We start from the raw sequence: 24015 nt of genomic DNA on the forward strand, positions 1-24015 counted from the left end.
ATTTTGACGACAACTGGCAAAAGTGCTCCCGTCCCTCACCAAGGGACCAGGGCGCAATTTCCAAATATGACCATTTACCTTGCATTTTGAAAGGATATTTTTATTACCAAGGCTCAAGATGGAGTGAAATGTGATATTCTATGCCTTGAGGGTAAATTGAAGATTAATGTGATCAAGAATTCATGAAATGGACTCAAAAGTGCTCCCGTCCCTCATCGAAGGACCAGAGCGCTTTTTATGAAAACAATAAATTCCCTCCGAGATTATGCTAAGGCAAAGTTGTGTGAGATAGGAAAGAACTTCTAAAGCATGGTGAACGAAGGTTTGACTTCAAAAAATTGAGAATCCTAGCCTAAAAATGAAAAAGTGCTCTTGTCCCTCGCCAAGGGACCAGAGCGAAGTCATTAGCATTCTTTATTTTTGCCATATCCCAACGTTAATATCCTCCAAATCGCATTAGATGCCAAATTGCCAACTTCGAAATATTTGAAAAAATTAAATTAAATTGGCATTTAATAAATTGATTTTAGGCCTTAAAAAATCGAACTTTTATTGTGAAGGCATTTAAAATTAATTTTTTTTAAATTAAAAAATTAAATGTGGAGCGCACAAGGCATTATTTGCCTTTATTTGACAAGTCGGCCTACTCCTTTTGGGTTTTTATTTATTATTTCACCTTTTATTTGCTAGGTCGGCCTCATGGGTAAGTGGAAGGTGAGCGCTCTATATATTGGAAGGCATTTTTTTCACAATTTAAATCATTCAATCATCCTTTCAAGTGCGAAATTGGAGAGCAATTTGAGGAGCGAAATCCAGAGGAGTGGAGCAAATTTCTACTAAATGTGGAGAAGCTAGTAGAGGGCGAAATTCATCTTGAAGGCTATTGGAGAGGCATATTTCTTGCTAGTTTGGAGGATAATTTCCATTTTTTTTTTTAAGGCATTTGAAGGCGAATTTCCAGATTTTGAAGAAGCTAGTGGAAGGTGAAGCTCTTTTGAAGGCTAAAGGAGGCGTACTTCATCCAAGGGAGGACTATAAATCTAAGCTTGTCCATCAAAATCCGGTCCTCTTCCTTCATTTTTCAAGGTTTTGTACTTAAATACTCAAAGGGAAGGTATGAAGAATCATTTTTTGAAGTTCTTATTCAAGACTTATTATGATCCCATTGCAATTTTGTAAAGTCTAAGTCTTGAAGATCCAAATTCCATTCATTATTAATTTGAAAATGTGTAGTTCTTGATTTATCATGACTTTTTTCAAATTAATATCTTAAGTTTTACCGTTGAAAGGTCTTAAATTTCATGCTTTGAGGTTTGATGCTCAAAAGACTAACTTTAATATTTTGTGTAGGCATCAAATGGAGATCCCGGAGTTGTAAAATCAAGCCAGATCAAGGACGGTCTCCTCCAAGAAGATCAAGCAAGGACAAGGGCGACCTCCTCCAGTCTAGCATCGACAAGGATGGCTTTCTTCGATCAAACATCAACAAGGGCGACCTCTTCCAATCCAGCATTCCAAGGCGAGGTACATCAATCATCCTGCACATCAAGGACACAAGAAGTCAAAGCAAGGGTTCGTTGAAGAAGCAGATAGTTCCAAATGAGTTAATTAAAGCTAGCTTCTCAACAACATCAAATTGAATATCTACCAAGCTACAAGTGTCAGACGAGTTGGCATCCTAGTCATCACTCCTCCAGTCGGATTGGTCCACCTCAACAATGTCCAAATTCAATGTACCTAACTCATAGAAGGTAGCACAAACTTCAATGTACCTACCCCAGCTATCCATTGGTCGAATTTTCCAGAGAGGACATGTGTCCAAGCAATACAATTATTTCATTGGTCAAGCATTAAATGTTATGTAATGGTTGTAACAAACCCTAATTAGGGTTTTCATTATTGAATCTTGGCCATTGATCTCAAATTGATCTAAGCCATCGAATTGTATTGAGGGCACTATATAAGCCCCGACTCTTCATTTGTAAAGGGAATAGTTGGAAGCAGTTAGAAGACAGATAGAGAGTAGTTAGAAGGTGATTAGCTAGTTGATAGAATAGCAATTAGAGTAGAGTAGAGAGAGAAGGCAAAGATTGTTGCCAAGATGTTGTTGTAAAAGACTTGTAACTTCATTAAAGAAATGGTGAAATTTATGGGTCGATTCGACAATTTGCATGGTCTCTATACTTCTCATATTTGATTTCGTGTTATTAGATGAGTGGAAGAAATGTGCTTGATTGATAGTGAAATTCGTATATCCATACTACTAGCAGTTTGTTGATTGCAGACTTGCCTTGTGTAGTCAACTGGAATCGTTCAGCTTAAGCCTAACTTCAATTATCGCTTCTTCATTGATATGCATCAACCTGATGGTGTCTATGCCTGCAGTGATGATTTGAACATCATAAAGTTTTCCTTCGAAGATCGCACTAGCCTTGTGGAGATGGTCCTGAGATGTCAAAACAAGACTTAGTTAGAATTTCATCAAAGATCATTCATTGCTCTTACATTCTTAGTGTTAGGATTAGATCCTTTCCTCGCCCTCATCTTTTTCCCTTTTTTCCAAATCAAAGCTAGTAAGAGCCTGTGTTCCAGCAATATTCAAAGCAAATCAGAAGTTCAGTCATCAAGTGTAAGTCCCCTTGTGATTCCAGCAAATCACATCATACCACAGAAAGCTTATCCACACGTAGAGACCCTACATACAAGAACCTTGAAGTCATCCCGATTGAACCTTTTCGCGACATCTTCAGCATTCGGAGGCTTTATTCAAGAGAGGATAAGGTACCCTTGGGTATTTTATTCTGTGTTTGATAGTGTACAAAATACACGTCAACAGGTTTTCATCTTGTAATCCTGGCCATTGATTCTAAGTCAATCAGAGCCGTCAATTTGTAAAGGGCTCTCTATATAAAGCCATGGCTCTTCATTTGTAAAGGTTAATAGTCGGTGAATAGTTAGAGATAGTCAATAGTCAGTAGTGGTAGTTCAAGAGCAATTAGTTTTTAGAGTAGAGTAGAAAGAGAAGGCAAAGATTGTTGTCAAGACATTGTTGCAAAAGACATGTAAACTTCATTGAAGAAATGGTGAATTCTATGTGTCGATTCTACAATTTGCATGGTCTCTATACTTCTCAAATTTAATTTCATGTTATTAGATGAATGGAAGAAATTTGTATGATCAAAGGTGAAATTTGTATATCCATACTACTAGCGGTTTGTTGATTGCAAACTTGCCTTACGTAGTCAACTGGAATTATTCAACTTAAGCTTAACTTCAATTATCGCTTCTTCATTGATATGCATCAACCTGACAGTGTCTATGCTTGTAGCGGTGATCTGAACATCATAAAGCTATCCTTAGAAGATCGCACTAACCTTGTGGAGAATCTGGAGATGATCATAGCATGTCAAAGCAAGACTTAGTTAGAGTTTCATCAAAGGTCATCCATTGCTCCTACATTCTTAGTATTAGAATTAGATTCCTCTCCAACCCTTATCCTTTTTTCCCTTTTTTAAAAATCAAGGATCAGTAAAGACCCACGTTCCAGTGATATCCAAAGTAAATCAGATGCTCAGGTCATCAAATGTAAGTCCTCTTGTGATTCCAGCAAAATCACATCATACCGCAAGAGCTTATCCACACGTAGAGATCCTACATACAAGAACCTTGGAGTTGCCTTGATTGATCCTTAGGCGAAATCTTCAGCATTCGGGGAAACTTTGCTCAAGAGAGAATAAGATACCTTGGTATTTTATTCTGTGTTCGCATGTGCATAAAAGACACATCAACACTACCTTATCAGCAAGTGTGACCTTCACCTTGACTTAATCTTCATTTCACTACACTTTCATCATGTTGATTTCCTCACTCAATCCAATCCAAGGTATCTCTTCGCCACCTATCAAGACATTTGGATAGTGTCACTTACCTTCATTGTTGCCAACTATGACCCCAAAGTCGTGGATTTCCATGGGTCGTGGATTTTGGTGACCCAAGGATAAACTCATCGACCTCCTCACCAAGTTGACCGCTTCATCATCTGTCTAAGTTGATTATTTTATTGCCTTTGCTTGCAAACTTGAAGGATTCAAGGAGTAAATTTATTAATTATCATCTCCATTTAGCATCTTCGCTAAGTCCCTCAAGATTGTGGATTTTGGTGAGTCATGGATAACTCATCTTGACCACCTTTGTTTGTTGATTTCACCAAGTGATGGGTAACCTGTTCATGGGGTTGACTTGGTGCTTTGTTATCTTCATCATCACCTAGACCTTGAATCATCTTCACCAATCGCCTTATCTCAGATTGATCATTACTTTTGCGCTCCAAGCTAAGGGTGTCCAACTGCTCGCTTGACTGCTCATCTCATCTAAGACTCACCTGACATGACCTAGAGGCTACACTGTGAAGCATGCCTTATTGTCCATCTTGACCTCTATCTATTACTTAAGCACTGAGAGATAAGAAGACTCCAAAACTGGTCTAGAGAGTAACCTGTCTATTGCTAGACTTGATCACATCTTGACAACAAAGGCATTGCATCCCCTCACAAGCAAGAGGTTAATAACTCAAGAAACTACTACCAAGCCCAACAACTAAGCTAGAACAACTACACTAGAAAGCGAAAAAGTGGGGGTCCCCATTTGCAATGGGTAGATGTGTGAAAATGTCACAACAGGTTGGAAACTAGTTATTCCAATTTAGGAACCTCTCTTCCAGTTAGTGCTAAGCACGGTATAGGTGCTAGCTTCTATGGTTACAGATGGAGTAAGGGCCCTATGAGGGCATAGGAAGAGGTTATATTCCTCAATGCGTAGGCTACTCTTCTCCATCTAAGCTGATCACCAATAGAAATCCTATGACATGTTTAGAGATAAGCTTATCCATGCTCGAGATTGACAATAGTCAAGGAGCATATGATATTGGAGGACTGTTAGTCGTACTGCATAGATAGTAGGATGAATTTTGCCAAGAGCATGTGGGCCTTAAGGCCAGCAGCATGTCAGTTATGGACACCCTTGGTTGCTTAGTCATCCTATGGACTGTAGGAAGGAGAATTTCTAATGAAGCATAAGTAGGCAACATATTGAACCTCACCCTGTAGCAGTGATATGGTATTGTTATCTTAATTTATAGATGGTAGGAATACCAAATGTAACTGGTCTTTGGCAGGTTACCCCTATGCACTGCAAAATGATCTAAACATCCACTCTCTCACCATGGGCCACAAAATCCGCTTGGAGAGGTGGATAGGGATTGTGTCCATGGTGGAGGGTTCGTATTGCACCCCTTAGACACAATGGAATATTTAAGGGAAGAGTCTACATGACAAGGTAAGCAATTATGGTATGTTTCAGGTAACTTTAACTGTCAACCCACCATCGATATTATGATATAATCAATTTGTCAATTGTAGTTTACAAATGGTACATATATAGCCTATGATCTAGAGAAATACATTGCTAGATAATATTATGCATTGTTGCCACCAAATGTACTTAGTCTTTTGTTACCAAGCTCTTTTAAAAATAAAAAGTGTGCAGATTTCCAATCCTGTCTGGGGTTGTCACTACATGAGGGCAAAAAGGAATTTTTATAGATGAAACTATCCAATTGCCCTAGAAGTGTATATTTAAGGAGTTGTGTTAGAACCAAGGTTAGACCAAATATTGTATTTGCATTTTTCTCTAAGTGAGAACCTGATTTCTTCTCATATTTCTTTAGGAAGAAAACCACCTTGGAATACTAGTTTTGAAGACGAAAATCCTCCTAGGTAAATAAAAGTGATTTCATCCAAAATCACCAATGTACTAAAGATATTGAGTTTTAGGGATGAAAACCCCCAACATCCATTGCAGAAATTTTACACACAAATTACCTTTGTACTAAAGTGAAGATTTTTCAAATGGGTGCTGAAAAAGGATATTTGTTATGCATTTTGCTATGCTAAATTTTTTGGTGTTGTTTGTTTGATCTCAATGGTTTTTGGAGAGATTGTGAAGTCAGTTTAGGAGATTCTATAATAGGTCATACAAGTACATGTTGGTCGTACATTTCTTGCAAGCAATACCATTTGAGATTCATTTTAATTCGAGGCTTTAACATATTATCTCTGTTGTACCTGTTGTACCAGCAGCATTGAGTTTAATTTCATACCTGTAAATTGAATACTTTCTCATTATGTCTGATTTCCATAGTGTTCATGGTGCTTTAGGGTCAGTTATGGTGTGTTTTAGAGTAGTTTAAGTTTATGCATGTTGAGTGGTGTGTTGGGCATACTTGTTGCAAGTTTCTAGAGTGTTATCAATGCTGTTTCAAACCTGTTAGTTAGCATTTATCAATCTTAGCGGGAGATTACAGCACTGTATTTGTGTTTGGAAATGAACAATGGTGATTCTTAGAGGCAGTTGTTGTTTGTACTTGTTGTATTTGATATTTCTGAACAAGTTTCAGTTCTGATTTATATCATTTTTTTAGTAATAATTGTGTTTTTAGTCACTTCAGATGCTGTGGGGTATTGTTGATGTGTTTTTCATGCACATGCGAATAGAGAATAAAATACCCAAAAGTATCTTATCCTCTCTTGAACAAAGTTACTCAAATGTTGAAGATTCACCTAAGGATCACTTTAGACAACTCCAATGTTCATAAATGTCAAGTCACGACCTGTGGATAAGCTCGTTGGTTTGATGTGATTATGCTGGAATCACAAAGGGACTTATGTTGAATTGTTGAATGCTTGAATCACTGGAAATTAGATTCTAACTATTTGCTTGGAGAGTAAGAAAAAGCAAAAGGCATGGGGTTTAGGGAGTCTACTCTAATCCTAAGAATGCAATAAAATGGGTGAATGATTCGATGGAATCCTACTGGGTGAGGTCTCACAATCAAACTGAACAATTTGACACAAGCTCAGTGCAATCTTCTAAGGATAATTCAAAGATATTCAAAGGATTGAAAAGAGCTTATTGCAAAATCTTCTAAAAAAGAAAGTCAAGAATCAGCAAAATCCTTTGATTGATTCACTCCTCGAACAATTACGTAAGTCCCCCTTGAGATTACCACCATATCGCAACGAACCAACTAAGACTATCCGCATGAATCTGGAACCTTGGAGTTGACTTTGTGATCACACAGCCAGTCTGTTTAGCACATAGGAGATTTTAATCAAGAGAGAATAGGATATCTCAAGGTATTTTATTCTGAGTTGCGCGTGCCTAAAAAAACACACCAACACTCTTCCAATTTTAAAAGAGGTTTTATCCTACATATTGTTCGATTCTTTGTTGTTCTAAAAGAAATAAAATAAAACAAAAACAAAATGATTCACAAAGCATTTGGCACATGATCTCAATACAAAATAGAACAAGATACTCAAGCAAAATTTTATTATCATAATTTGATCAGCATACCAACTCGATTTCAGTGCTTACAAATAGCAATGAACATAAATGATGGCAATAATATGATATCGGCTATTTACGCCTATTGAACTCCTATTTGGACAAAACTACAACATACATACCAATTACATATGGAAATTCCCTCCAAGAAAAGTTTTATATAAGTTTAGGAATGTAATCTAAAAAATTAAAAATAAATGAAAATAAAGTTGAGATGCATGCTAGAGTCTCAAAAAAATTAATGTGCTAACAGGTTTCACTATTCTAGGAGTGTATCATTGTAAAATTATTAATTATATTAAAGTAGAACAAAAAGCTAAAAATGTAAATAGCTAAAAATTATACATACTTTCATTACTACCATCACATTCAACTTAAACACTGATCAGAATAAATAACAAATAGTTACACAAGATGATGCAAAATTTCACCTGGACAAACATAACATGAACCGAGAGCTTCAACAAAGTCTCATCTCGTATTGCTCCTTTAACACCCTAATGTCAAACAGTAAAACAAATCCAAATTTAATCTCTATGTACACACTAAAAAAACTCAGACCACATATTAATTCACATCCACACAACAAAAATATCTTCAAATTTACCATCTCGGGAGATTGTTACTAAATTGATTCAGTTTAGTTTCAGATTATCTTGTAAAAAATTTGAACACAAATTCATTGGCATCGATACCACCTAACTTTTTGTTTCTCACAATAAAGTGCAGCATACAAATAAGGTATTCATCAACCTGAATAAAACTCCTGAAGAAGCACGTGTGAATTGAAATATTCACCTCGATAGCAATTAGAAAAGAATGCATCTTAATCTTTTTAGTTTTAATAAAAAATTGATTTCAGAGTCTTCTCTCATTAAGGGTTCACATACAGAATTTTCTAGACCAAATTACAGGTAGTGTAATGCCTCGCCAAGTAACCCTAGAGGATATGAGCAATATATACAAGGATTGCATGGAATTTTAAGTAATTTAAGTGTCATCATGCATAACATGTATAGGTGTAATGCTCAGTCTCAAAAATAAGGTCAACCAATTGTTAACCAACTACACACGTGCGGATTATTAAACTCTCGAATTCCATCCATTTAAGTCACCTCTAGGGGTTCCCTGACATCACTACCTAAGCAACGCATCCAAAAACTAACCAAGAAACCCGAGATCAACTAGGAGGTGACTAAATCAACCTATGATACCAAGAGAGACTCATCTATGTTCATTTTAATGCATCAATGGAAGTGTTCCTATGATAACCACATCATATAACATGAATGATAAACATACAAGATCATGCTTGTGGTCGATTCCAAAACCGGTCCACATAAAGATGTATCAATTCAATTACATTAAGTTACAAATTACATTCAACTCCTCTTGGAGTGCTTGTAATACAATTAAATACAATGCTTTTATCAAATTACAAAGATTACAGCCTTGCAAGAAACGAAGGAAGAAGGAGAAAAGAACAAGTGTCGAGGAAGGAGGGAGAACATCTTCAACGCACTCACGATCCAAGTCCTTCGGTCCCCAATGGTCATTGGCAACACCACCCAACCATGTGGAACCCTTAGGTCCACCCCACCATGCTCATGGAGATAGTCACATGGCCCAAACAATCATAAACACATGCAAGGAGTGATAGGCTCACAAAAGAGAAAACATAGAGCATACATTTAACATGATCACATCAAATAAGAACGTAATGCCACATCGAGGTAAAAGATAGTAAAACCATAACCTCAAACAATCGATCACATGAACCAATAAGAATGTTCTCAACAAGGAAGAGTTACATCAAAATATCAAGAAAGAGTCCACTCATCAACCAATCATCAAGAGGCAATATGGCCAAAGGCCAGCATTTGAGAAGTCCACATAAATCCATAAAAGAGCACTATCAACATGGAAGGCATATCATCTTTCGGGTGGTACTCATATCTACAGGGCTAGGTACATAGAGAACAAGAGAGGGGAGTGTCATCGTGTAGCTTGAAGAGATGGCTCACACGGAACCAAGCATTCCCTCATACAAATGAGAATGGCGATCATGAAAGTCCCAGTGCTACATGAGCGGGCATATCTCTCCAAACAAGTCCCAGCACTCCATGTCCGAGCATGCCTTCCCAAGTCATTCTTATCCTCATACTAGCGCTCAAGGCATGCTTGGAGAACCAATTATCTTAATTAATGTTTAACCCCTCCCAAGGTTTAATTAATGTTATCACTTGATTAAGAAAACCTCCAAAATGATTTGCCTACATACCACTTTGGGTCGAGTGTGTGTTGGGAGGCACTCCCATCATTCACTCTACTACCCACCCAAGGCTCAAAAACATGAAACCAAATGATAAAGATACCAATTTGCAAGACAATGAATTCCATCAATGAGCCCAACAATTCTCAATGCACATCAAATTATCATATTTACATTGCCATATTCACATACACTTCATAATATACTCAATTGGCCATAATGCCAAGAGAACGGATCTAAATCAATCCAGCAATAAAATTTACTTATATAATATCATAACTCCACAAAATAAAATCATATTTAAAACCACAAATTTCAACTTTTACTCAATTCATATTTTGGACTAAAACCATACATGGAGGCCACCCACCATTGATGGACCTCCAAATAGCTTCAAAATTCAAACTCAATGTAATCTCCCCATTTTGAAATAGGATTTAATAATAAATACTAATAATAAAATCAAAATATTAAAGAATAAAAATTACAATATAAAAATAAAATTAAAATATAAAAATAAAATTAAAATAATTAAAATTTAGTTAAGTTTAATGAATGGTAAAATAATTAAAGTTTAGTTAAGTTTAATGAATGGTTAAAAGGCATAAAATGAAAAGTTACGACTCCCTCAAACATGAGGTATAAAAGGGAGAAGAGAACGTCATTTGAAGAACAACTTGAATCAACAACCAAAAGTGCAGATCTGATTTAAATAAAGTGCAGATCTGATTGTGAAAGGTTGTGTCCCTTTCAAAGAACACAAAAATGAAGAGTTGCACTCTTTCAAAGGGTGCTAATGGTGAAAGAATGTGCCTCTTGCCAAAGGCCATACAAGATGAAGAGGTGTGACCTCTCCCTCACATTGAGAGATATAAAGAAATGGAATAAAATATTCTACGATGAAAAAGCAGACATAAGCAGAGATAAATCCTACTGGCAGTAAGAAATGAGCAGCAACAATAATATATTAAGAGCAGCATAAAGGACAATGAATTAAATAATGCAACAATCAGTCAGCACCGAAGAAACACAAGGATACTACTCACTATAATCTACACGGGTATGGTGTATCAAACTCCGTAACTCTTTGCTAATTGTATTAGAAATTCAGTCCAATGTAATTACTTCAGTTTGGCATTCCATACTATCTCTTTGTAACAATCTTAAGGATTTAATATTGAAAGGTCTGTAGGAATCAGATTCAAATTGGTCATGGTTGAATATGAATAATATATTAAATATGCATAATCATTGTAGATATTGAATATGTTTTTAGATAAGTCTCAAATAATGTTTACAACATAAAAATACACTCTTGTGAAGGAGTGGTATGAAATGTGATGGAGGGATGACGAGGGGCTCGTAAGTGAGCCATCCTAGGATGACCAAAGTGGCATCAAGAGCTGGGATGGTCCTCACACAGAGGAGTCAAGGAACCCGGTCACATTCTCTACCCTTTCCCTCACAAGGCATGATAAGATATGGAAGAAATAGACCTGATAGGCAAGCAAGTATGGGCCGCCAAGTGGAGCAAGAAGGTTGTAGAAGGACATCTTTCTTGGGCTTGGTGCAGAAATGGCCCTAAGCGGACCTTCATATCTACTTCATTCCAACTCTATGTGTTACAAAACTTAGTACTTGATCTAACCCTAGCAATAAGATGGATATGTATTTGTGTTTGTTTCCTATGTTTTATATGCAGGTTCTACATACAAGAATTCAATATGTTAGTAAGTTGGTTAATTGGTAAGTTCAATTCCTAACCCTAATCTATGTAGTTTATGTTCATAGATAAAATTTAGTGCAATTTGGGAAGGGGGCATTACACTCAAATCGAAAATCCAGATAAAGCCAGTGATCTATAATTACACTACACTCCAAAATTGCAATAAAATTCACATTTCATCCATCCATAAAAATTTGGGCAAAGTTTCCCCATATCAACCATAGTTTCCAAAATTTGAACAATAAATTTAAATGCACAACCAATAAACTTAATTCCAATCATAGAAATGTTCTAAATTCATTTACAAACCATTTGCAACAAGAATCAAACTTTCAAATTGAGAATAAATGGAGAAAATTTGATACCTTCAAATGGAAGAAATCTTCAAAATTAAAAGGAAACCAAACACACCGAAATAGACCACGGAAACCGGACAGCTTGTAGAGTTCACCAACATGAATCTTTTGAGCCTCTACGCACAAAAATCCATTTATCCAATCTCCCACAATCAACAATTCAATTTTCAGATGTAGGTTTTTTCTTTAGGAACAGAAATCATGAAAAATAGACTACATGTCAAAAATCAGCACTTTTCCCATATAAAACTCAATTGGATTTTTAAAATTAAAAAGACAATCCAGGGGATTGAGCTTAGTTGGTTAAAGCATTGAGTTCTCAATGTGGAGACCCAAGTTCAACTCCCATGAGGGACACCTTTGTGGAATTCTAAGTTGTGACTCTTGGTCTTCCTTTGGTTGTATTTGTCACATTGTTTAAAGTGGATTTCTAAGTTGTGACCCTTGGTCTTCCAATTGTTGTTTCTAGTTTGGTGCTCGAAAGGAGCTAGTATTTGTAATAAGTTTGCTCAAAAGGAGCTGGTATTTGTAATAAGTTTGTAACATGGATGCTTGAATGAGCAAAATATGAGCTTTATTGTAATGTTGTTCTATGATACTTAGTACAAAATTAAAAAGACAAAATAAATAAATAATTATATAAAACTTCAATTCTCACATTCATATAGTCATCCCCATGAAATGCATAATAAAATGAGCATGGATAAGCCCCGTAAAAATATTCCTAAAACATTAAATAACCATTAATCAATTAAAAACCACATCAATGTAAAATAAATTAGAAACTTAAATTTAAATTCTCCAAAAGTCCAAATTTAATCCCAAAAGTCAACCATATGCCCAATTGGGAATTGGGAAAATGCCAATTAAAATCAATACTCGTAAGACATATTTCATAATTAGATATTAATTCCACATAGTAATATTAAAATACCATTAGCACTATAATTGACAACAATTCACACATGACTGACTATGCACAAATAGTCTTTACTGGTCATTCACTAATATGCATTAAGGTAATCAGACATTACCAGACTGGTAACCGGAGGTGTAAACACACGAATTAAGGAAAATTGTCCCAAATAGTGTAATATCCCCAACAATTTTTATTTTATTTTTCAACAAGATTAGAAACACAACACCTGTTAGGGTTAGAGAAATGAAATCCAAACCAACTGGAAAGAACCCTACACCTTTTGATCACCGAGAGCCCAAACTGGGAGGGAGAGAGCATACAGTAGCAGGGGATTGTTAGTCGCAAACTGCTGAAAGTACTGATTACAATAATGGGCGGCAAGCCAGCCCCTTCCACTTTCTAGCGGCATAGAAACAAGAAATCCTAGCAGTAAACCAGCCAAGGAGAAACAAGAACATAACCAAGCACGAATCACTCTACCGCATATCTCAGCGGGAGGATGAACACACACAACAAAGCTCAACTCAACCACTTATGCAGCGGGAGGACTATTACAAACAAGAATCACCCAACCGCTTGTGCGGCGGAAGGACCATTTCAAACAAAATATCACTCTACCGCTTATGCAGTGGGAGGACCAAATTACAAATATCCAATGTAGGCGGCAAGCCAGCCTCTTCCGCTTTTCAACGGGATTTGCTTATACAATCAAGAAGTGGTTGATAGTACTACTATTGAACCTTACAATATAGAGAGAAATGATTAGAATAGAAGACAATGTTGATCACAAATGATAGCTACTTCTAAAACCAACTCAAACATAAAGCAACTATTGCTGTTCTTAATTCTGAAAGTGAATAACATGCAAACCAGCCACTACCGGAAACACCAAAATGCTCATAACTAACTCAAATCTACTCGGAATCACACCAAATCAAAAGCAAATGACTAATATGGCATAAGCGACCATTTCAGAACCTCAAACCTGCAACTCCGAAGTCCAAGACCAGTTGCACGCATCCCAAGGCCGCTAGGGAAGGGGCGCCCCAGCAAAAAAGTTTGATCAACAATATAAAATTCAAATCAGCAAACCATCATCGCCTATGGGATAGAGAAAATCAGAGCCAATACCCATATTGATACGCTCAGCAGACAAGGAGGTACGATCAAAATATTGCTTCAGCCACTATATGCCCAACACACATAAAAAACACAACAATAATCAAAAAACTGTAAATATAATAGCAAACTCCATAACTTTGAAGCTCATTCTACTCCTCTGAACGAGAAATAGCCTCTCTCATAGCTAGGTGCTATCTCTCAAGCACAAAACTGGTACAAGCTAGGAAGCACGCAACTTCGAAGCAAAGGTCTGGCACAATTTTGGCAACACTTCGTTATGAAAATGTTTAAAGATGACAAATGAGAGACCAAGCTCTCATATTTATAGATTCTAAGACCCCAAATTCACCTCCAAATGGCGACCAAATTACACTTCCTCATTTGCATTTCATTTCAAACATGACTTTGCCTTGGCGTCCCCCTTTCCTAGGCACAAAATTCGAACTTTTCCTTCGTCTAAACTTGCAACATAAAAGAACATTATACATGAGCATATATTCCATCCTTGGGCGCCTGACTTAGGAGAATAAATAAATTTGGAATAAAATGCTCCTTTCATTTCCTAAGTCGTCCAAAAATATAATTTAATATTAAACTCTAGAGTAAAGCATTAATATTTAATAAATCACTAGCAAAACAAATACTAATCAGTACCAAATTGAGCTATGGACTGAAGTGCTGAAAAACCATCAAACTGAGTTGGGTCTGAACTCATAACTGAACTGCTAAAAATAGAACTACCTGAAATGACACTTACTAAAAATAGTAAGTCCTGAAAACAACTCCAAAAAGATTGTTCTTCAAACCCTGTAGCTCAGCTCGAGAAACCCAGAAAAACCCAGTAATCATGACAACTGACATCAACCTACTAAAAATTATAAGTTTTGCAAACTCCCCTGGATTGATTGCATGTCATACCACTGCGAAGCTTACAAAAAACCCAAAAGGAAACTTTGATTCATTCTACCAAACTCCAATCTGAACATCCCTGAAAACTGTGAAGAATCCTCTTAGAAAATAGGAAACCCTAATTCCTCATTCCAATCAGCCTACGAGTCTTTGAAATAGGCCAATGGACAACTGATTACTCCTTACTAATAAGGGGGCATTACAAACAGGAACGATGGTTGTGGCTAGGTAATATTAATGGTCAGTGTGCTATCTCCTATAACCACTGACCGGGATATGGGCACGCTCAAACTCGTGAAGCCAGGTGGAGTCGATGCCCTATACCTGTAGTCGCTAAAACAGTCACACGTCAAGTGTACCTGCTCATGCATATACCTATATATAAAAAATATTCATAGTAATTAAAATCATCGAAAGGTGATTTTAACATTGCATGCATTCTAATATATACGAATGATGCAATATCATCCCTTTCATATCCTATCATCAATTAAATATTAATGATAATAATCTCATCTAATTAACAACATCAATATTATTTCATTGCAACAACAAACATATAATTATTCTCAAAACAGTCAACATCATAACATCTTCATCATATCCATCCAGTAAAATCTAACATGAATATCATCAATTATATCAATAAGCATTTAATCTTTTAAATGGAATAAAATAACATAAACATAATTTACTACTTTTAATTCAACCAATAAATTAACATCACTTGCTACATTCCAATCATTTACTCAAATCAGCATCTCACAAATGGCAGTTCTGAAAAAACTAAGTTCATCTATTGGTACCAGGAAAACTATACAACAAATGATTTTATTGCAAACTTTGGGATTGATTTACTCCCTTTGTAGCTAGAGCCAGTCACATTTGAGCACAAGCATTGTTCATCAAGTTGGAGTGAACACATTGTAAGTGACATCTGTCCCCATAAATTTTATAATAATTAGTCTTGGCTTCCAATATCAGATATAAAGAAATAAATGGCAAGAATGTTCTTGAGACATACATGACCCTTGGCTTTCATTTAAATAAATGGCCTTTCTAGATGAACAAGGCAAGTGATCATAGCTGGATGGCAAGATTTCTATTCTAAGGCACACCTAGAGCATTTCCACGTTATTTCTTGCCCATTGTTGTGTGTTTGCAGATGCTCCTTAGATATTTGTTTATTCTCTCACCTGTCTCTACATCAATGAACTTAGTAGCATTGGCAAGGAGGCCATTTCGTGCTGCTAGGTGGCTATAGCTTCCTCTACAACTCATAGTCATTGTAATGTCCCCAAATCCGCAATCTAAAAAAAACATATAAACAATGAATTTCAACAATTGATTTTGGTATGAATGATTTACCTAAAGTGTAATTAGCCAATTCACTTAAGGTCAATTGTTATCAATAAGTCAATTCCCATATTTAGTTCCTAATGAGATCAAGAGGTCTAGCTGCAATAGGATGCCCGTAGCGCTTATCAGGCCCAAGGGCGGTACACTCCCCCTTGGCCCAACCGTCGACAGACCTTTAGTCATCCGCAGTGGGTGGCCTACCTGACAGAGGCCTAGTTCCTGCTATCCTTATTACTCTATTCTTCATTAATCTCATTAGGTTTGGATATGCAAATTGCCTCATTCATTAACATGGTAATATCTTAATTCATTCCTACTAGTCTTTAATTGAATGATGCGTTGTAGGTGTAATTTATTCATTAGTTAATGGAGGTTCATTCATACACATTTTATACCCATATGTGTACACACACACACACACACACACACATATATATATATCATGTGTTAATATATTATATCGATATCCATTACATTAATTTCCATTTACGTAAGAATTGTATTTTAGCTATATCTAAGTATATGTAATATATTGAATTAACATCTACATAAATTTATGTACCTATGAATTAAATAATTACCTATCTATAAGTATGTAACCCCATTGATTTATGAAAACCTTACTGCAGATTAAACAATTGCGGTAAGTGTCTTACCTGCGTCTCCTGCCGCTTCTTTCCTTATCCTATCTCCTGCGTGCCTTTTTCCCTCGGTGCTATCCCTTCGTACCTTCCGTGTGTCTTCCCTCCTCTCGGCTTGCACTTTAATACCGGCGGGGGGAGTGTTTGGAGCGGATACATCCAGGGGACGTGGCCGCTGCGGTGAGCGGTGGTGACTGTTGGAGTCACTGCTCCCTGTTCCAACCGCACTACCTCTTGGCGCCTAAGTTAATAGTCACCGCCATTTCCTATAATGCGTCTACTTAAGGTAATACGCCCTTTAAGGTATGCGTTAATATTTGTTAGTATAAATGCTTTATATGCGATAGATTTCATATTAGTTCTAATAATAATATCGTATGGTGATAGGGTATTATTCTATAATAATAATTATAAAGTATTTTTTGATGATTTATATTGTATATCATTATTACATTTTATGTTTATTGAATAATGCATTATATGATAAATATAATATTATATTATGTATCAATATAATAATTTATATTGTATATCAATATTATATTTTATGTTTATTGAATAATGCATTATATGATAAATATAATATTATATTATATTATGATAAAACTCATTTAACAGTTAACATTTAATAATTAAAATATGATCATTATATTAAAATAAAACAAGGAGTCATCACTGATTAGGTTACAATAATAATGGAGGGTGGAAATGTTTTATTACAAAAAACGTGGGATTATGACAGTCATCCACAACATCTAAAGAAGGAAATTCAATGGAAGAACTTGGTCGTCTAGTCGCAAACTTTGGGATCAGAATAGTGTCATACTTCCTCTTATAAAGCCATGTTACTATTAAGGAATTTCTTAAGGCCCAAAAACTACTTTCCATCTCTTTGAGTTAAGCAATGTGAAGGGTGTTGGAAGGAGAACTTTGCTCAATATTTAGGAAGCCTCGTCCCATATAATTTCCCTTGAAGACTACTCTAAGAATAAAATTTGGAAAAGAAACCTTAAACAATGTTAAGGTTATTAAAAGGAGAACTTCACTCAAGATTTAGAAGCAATTATCCCATATAAATTCCTTAGGAGCCTACACTAAGAATGCATTTTTGAAAAGAAACCTTTAGAAGACCTTATGGCTTATTTCATCAATGTTTTTTTCATTCATATGGTACCATAGTTTTGGCCTTAATTTACATCAAATTCGAATGCATAGATTTAACAAATAAAGTTAGTTAAAAAAATTTAAGAGGCAAGTGTTCTGTACAATGTTGTTGTTGGATTAGATCGAAACTAGGTTGCCAAATCATTCCATTTGCCCATCGATTCTGAGTACAAAACGTCCCAAAATCGGAGCCGGGAACAAAACGGCTACTAGTCGGCCTATTGACGTGTCTAAAATCGCTGAACTTGCGACTTCATCCAACCAACGCAGAATAGAATGTACTCGTCGAGTATCCTATCCTCTCTTGAGATAAGGAAATCCCTAATGCTGTTTCAATTTGATCAATGGGGACGACCTCAAGGTTTCGATTGTCAGGTCTTGACTGCAGGATAGCTCAACGGTCAATGTGATTTGCTGGGAGCACAAGGGGACTTACGATTTGCAACAAGCTAGTCTGCTGCGATTCTCAAACTATGAAATAAAATCAAAAGGGAAGGGTTCAGGAAGCCTAAGGACAAGGATGATAACAGCTGATGTAGTGGGTAGACAAATTTCGATAAACCAGTTCTTGTTTCGCAAGAGATACCCTCACAACTAGACAAAAATGGTGCAAGCTCCAAGGGATGAAGGATTTTCAAACCGGAGACACTCGTTTTAGGCACCCAATTCTAGCGCAGCCTAAGACAAACACCTGCAGTTGAACTAAGCACAGTTTGGGTTCAGACTAACCCTGCACGGTGACCTACAATCAGCAGATCCCCAATGGTATGAACCAGAAATGCATCAAATACCCCTCCACACTTCACCATTAAAATCCCTGCACTCTAAAATTAACCAGCTGAAAGAAACCATGCGAACAGACTAAAACAAAGACAACAAACACCATATTTCAATGTTTATATATTTGCTTCAGCTGCCATTACAACAATTTCTGCAGCATCTCTATGCTATGCTTAAAATCTAATCTATTCTAACTTCTAAAATCTAACTACAAAATTCTAACCAATTGTTTGACTATCTAACAAAAATCTCTAACCCTTTACAAAAGAAAGGCCTCTGGCTTTTATAGAATTTGCAATATTGAATCAAAGGCTAGAATGGACTGCATCCAAGGGTCCTGATCTGCCCTCCAGGAGCTGGCAGCTTTAACCTATGCCCAATCAATTCTCAGTTATCCAACCAACCATAATTTCAACTACCTACAACTATTTTGGCATTATTTTGAGTCTATCCGGTAGTTGGACATAACTGTCCACAAAAATATCTTGCGCGGGACCCATAAGCAATTTTTTCAATAAAACAGTTTCAGTTTACAAAAACTGAACTTCTGGAATTAAATCCAACTGTGTGCTTTTCCTAAGAACGCATGCTTTGTAGTATCTGGAGTGTTCTTCGGTCTTTGGTGGTGAACTTCAACTTGTCGTCCAGTGGCACGCTTCCCAATGCCCGGTTCAGATCTCGCGCTCTTGCAGCGCGTTCCTACATCCTTTTCTTTTCCAACTTTCAGTGCCTGGCTCCTAGTTTTCTACGATGACGTCTTGCGACCTGCAAACGGTCAATTTCATTTTAATAAATCAATTTGAAAAATTAAATAATTTAACTTAACAAATATTAAATTTTAACGTCGTCTGGCCCGAGAAGTTCTTTGTGAGATGTATCTTGAAATGTCGTTTTCTCTTTGAACATGAAATCTGATCCTTGGTCTTGATGGTGTTTGGGCGATCTGAATCCACTAAAGCTTTTTGGCTGACTGGCGAAAAAGTGATTTTGCCCTATTGTTCAATTTCGGCCTACAAGTTGGTTTTGAAAATATCTAAGTTTAACGCCCCTTTCTGCATTGGCATTTTCAGGTTAAAAGCCACTTTGCGAACATGGTTTCAACGATTTTACCTTTTGCTTCTATTCGCCGAACTTCGGCTCAAGACGCATTTTTGCAAACTTGGTAACTTAACGCCTTTCTATTTTAAAAAGTTTTCTTTTATCTCCCAAAAATCGGCAAATAATGGGGGTTTTGGATGGTTCTTCAAACTTTTAACTTCTGCGTTTAACCCTTAGGCGTCGAACTTGGGCGATTTGCTCTCCTTCAACAAACCTTCAAACTTCTTCGCTTTACTATGTCGCCGAAAATAGGGTGTTTATGGCATTTCCACAAGGTTTATAGGCTTCGTGATTTTCGCTTCACGCGAACTTCGACGGCCTGAGAGCGATTGCAAGGTTTTAAAACTATTATTTTGCGTTGTTATGCCAAACTTCAGGATTTGAGGTCCCTATTTCAAACTCAAACTCCACGATTTTCCTTGTTAGGCCGAAGTTCGGGACCTGCGAACGAGAAGCTTTTTCAAACTCTACAAAAAAAAATCGCGATTTTGCCTATGGATGAAACTTCGGTGATTTTAGAGGGTTTGTAAACTTTAAAAAACCTTCGTGATTTTCTTCTAGATGCCAAAGTTCGGCGACTTTGGATTTTATGCAAACTTAAACTCCGCAACTTCCAAGCTATATGCGAACTTCGGCACATTTATGTGGTTTGAAAACTCTTTAAAACTTCGCGATTTCACAACCTATCCGAACTTCGGCGAAATGCACCATTTTGCAAACCTCTTGAACCTTTTCACGATTTTACTCTCTTTAGCGAATTTCGGAGTTTAGGCAGGTTTTTTCAAACTCACGATACATCGCGATTTCCCCCAGGTCGCGATTTTGGCGAATGAGGGGCCCTCTTTTTTTTTTACACTTAAAACTTTTGCAATTTCACCTTTAGCGAAAATCGGGGTTTAGGAGGCTTTTGAAAACTTTAAACATTGCAATTTCGCCTTCTTGAAACTTCGGCGAGTTTGGACTTCATGTAAACTTCGTAAATTTCGCAATCCTCCTTTATATGCCGAATTTCTGGGTTTTCGTGGTTTTTTCTAACTTTAAATCTTTTGACTTTTCACCCTATAGTGCGAACTTTGGCGTTTTCAACACTTACGCAAACTTTGGCGATTTCGCATTTTATGCAAACTTTTAAACATTTCATGATTTATCCTTTTGATGCGAATCTCGAGGGTTTGTGACCTTTTTCAAAGTTTTGATATTTTAACTTTTAACCTCCATCTGGCGAAAATCAGCATTTCAACGTCTTTGCAGGCTTTTAACTCTTTCTTCACATTTAGGCGACTTTGCGAGAATTGGGGAGTTTGAAGTTCGCAATATGGCCCCAGAGGCCGAATTTGGTTCTAGCGACACTTGAACCTTCATATCCCCTTCCTTTTCCGTAAGGACAGAAAGGCACAAACTGGGGGTCCCTGTCCAAGACGGGGATGGGTGTGCGATACGCACAACACGACCTAAAATCAATTATTATGCCCTCAAAATGAACCCGAGACTTTCTAAACGATTCCAGTCGTTTCCAACCCCAAACTAGAGATTTTAGGCCGTTTCCAAACCCCAACTTGAGTGAAAATTAAGAAAAAAGCCAAACTACTTGCAACTTGCCTTTTTTCTAAAGCCTTTTCGGGTTAATTCTTCCACACTATTTTTAGTAAGTTATGAGCCGACAGTCAGTTGGCATGTTTGCTATTTTAAGTATTATCAGTGGGTTCAATTTTCATGATCATCTCGACTTTTGATATAGTCCAAGGACTTTAAATTAAATAATAATAAGTTACAAGTTAATAAAGTTAAATTTAAGATTTAACTTAATTGTTATTTTGATTTATTTAATGAAGGGACTATTGAGGCCAATTATTGAATTAAAGATGATTTATTTTGATGGATGGGCCTTTATTATTTAATACTACATTGGGAGATTAAAAAGGGAATTGATTTTTATTAAATAAAAGCCAAAAAAAGCATTCCCAAAAAAATAGTGAAAAAGCAAAAATATAGTGATTTTTCAATAAAGCAAAAAAAGTATTCCCAAAAAAGCAACGAAAAAGCAAAAATGTGCTTTTTGGAAAAAGTAGCCGAATAGCCAACAAAATATAGGAGGATTGGGGCTCTCATTTGGGCATATGTTGAGATTTGATTTTGATATTGCTTTTGTTTTGGAGGAGATTGCTTCTTCATCTTGGTTTGTGAGGGCAAAAGCCCTTGCAGGCAACATTTTGTATGTTATTGAGAGATACAATCTAGAGAATACTTGATGATTTCATTCAAAAGTCACATTTGGGTATATGTAGATTATATATTAGACATCAGCGATTATTGTCGATCAGATTTGGAGAAGATTGAAGAGGGTTTTACTTATATTTGCTGGTTGTCTTCTTGTAGCTGGTCATACCATTCCCAGCCAGCCATACCACTTCTTTAAGGCCCACGTGAAGTTTCTAAGGCAGCCATTGGGGTTTATCTAAGCTGGTATCTACATTTATTGGAGTTGTTTGCTGCTGTTTGACATTTCCAGACCTAGTCATCCTTTTTGGGGGCATTTTCATACCTCCAGAATGCATATTTTGTGAGTAGCTCCAATTATTTCTTGGCTGTGTCTTGTGGGTATGTGAGATTTAGATATGTTATTTCATTTATGATCTAGATTGTCATTATATTCGAGAAATATTGAAACATCAGATCAAGCATAAATCCTGGAATTTTCAGCTACTTGTATTTCTGAGTTTTTTTATTTTTCTGAGTTGTTCAATTAGCATAAAGTACTTTATTATCTGCACTTTATTTGGCAACTCAAATCCATTACAAAAACACTATAAAACTCAAAAACAAACAAAAAAATAATTAAAGCACAAACAGGGCTGCATATTACAGCCTATGCATACAGGTGCCAAACTGACCTCAAATGTACACTTCTACATAAAAATTGCAAAGAGGATATAAAAGTACACCTCACATAAAGGTAATTAAAGATTAAAAAATATTAAGGTAGACTTTTTGGGTGGCATTGCCACATAAAGGTTCCACCCAGCACATTTAAAGGTGGCACGAGGTTAAGTGAAAAGTGCCTAAGGTAAGGAGGGAAAATACATAAAAGAGAAGCACACTTTTTACTTGGCAATTGCCACTCAAAACTCTACCAACAGGTTAAAAAATGGCAATAAGTTAAGTGACCTCCATCAAAGTTTAAAAGGACAAACGTGAGGTATACTTTTTGAGTGGCTTTGCTACTAAATTTCTCCTCCTAAATGATGGAAAATCAATGTGTGCCCGACATGTGAAAGGTTTTCCAGTAAATATATATGACACATTTTTGTGATGGCTATGCCATGCAAAGTTTCTCCAAGCACACCTTTCAGCAGCAAATGCCAAGCAGATTTCCTTCAACCACATCTGACAATTGTCAGCTTTAGTAGTGGCTATTTCCAAGCAATAAATGAGTCTATCTTAAGTTATTTTTACTTTATTAATTGTTTTTAGAATTATTTTTCTTTAAAATAGTTTTATTTCCTCTTTTCTGGAAATAGGGGTATGACCACTTTAAAGCAACACATTTTTTGGACTACTTTAATCTTATTTTATCTCTAAAAACCTCTTGAGAACTTATAAGTTCTTTGAGCACAAAAATTGGATAGTAATAGTTAAAGTTAGACATATGGCACAAAAACTGTCATTCAAACTTTCAAGTCAACTTATTGTGTTCTCGTGGAAGTTAATGAATGTTGGTGTAAGTCATGCTTATGCTGTAGAAGCCAATATTCAACAAAAGTATTTTTTCATATTTGTTATTCATTAAGAAAATTGAATTGAGTAACTTTGCCAAGATTTGTATTGATACTCTTTATTCATTGTGTGATAACATTGTGTATAACTTAGCTACCTATTTACTAGGATCTTGTGATGTTTGTCCATTTAATTATTTCCTGTTGGCGTAGACTTATTGGTCTCTAATTTAGCCAATAGTTAGCATCTATTTGTGTTTTCCTTCAAATCTTTGTTTTTAGTTAAATGCTAGTCTCTATCTTAGCCAATAACAGGTTGAGTTTGTCATTCATGCTTGATAGTTTACCCCATAGTTTACATACTAAGACTTAGAGAATACTCGGCAAGCCCAAATTATTTGACTCAACAAAAACTCGGCAACTTAAAAAGTACTAATATTTCTTATAAAAAACACATCCTTTTTGCAAAATTCAATTACCAAATGTATCAATTGAGTCTAAAAATAAAATTTAAATTTAAAACAATAAATGATTTAATAATCAATATTAACA

General features: G+C 36.1%; 1 protein-coding gene across 1 annotated transcript in view; it reads right to left on the reverse strand.

The window, feature by feature from the left end:
• LOC131031150 (uncharacterized) overlaps window positions 1–24015 on the reverse strand; it is a 122369-nt gene that overhangs the window by 19706 nt on the left and 78648 nt on the right. The window contains exon 6 of the mRNA XM_057962190.2: window positions 7836–7901. Within this exon, the coding sequence (XP_057818173.2) occupies window positions 7836–7901 (66 nt within the window). The remainder of the gene's footprint in view (window positions 1–7835; window positions 7902–24015) is intronic.

Source organism: Cryptomeria japonica, chromosome 7 (genome assembly GCF_030272615.1).
Source record: "Cryptomeria japonica chromosome 7, Sugi_1.0, whole genome shotgun sequence".
Classification (NCBI taxonomy): Eukaryota; Viridiplantae; Streptophyta; class Pinopsida; order Cupressales; family Cupressaceae; genus Cryptomeria; species Cryptomeria japonica.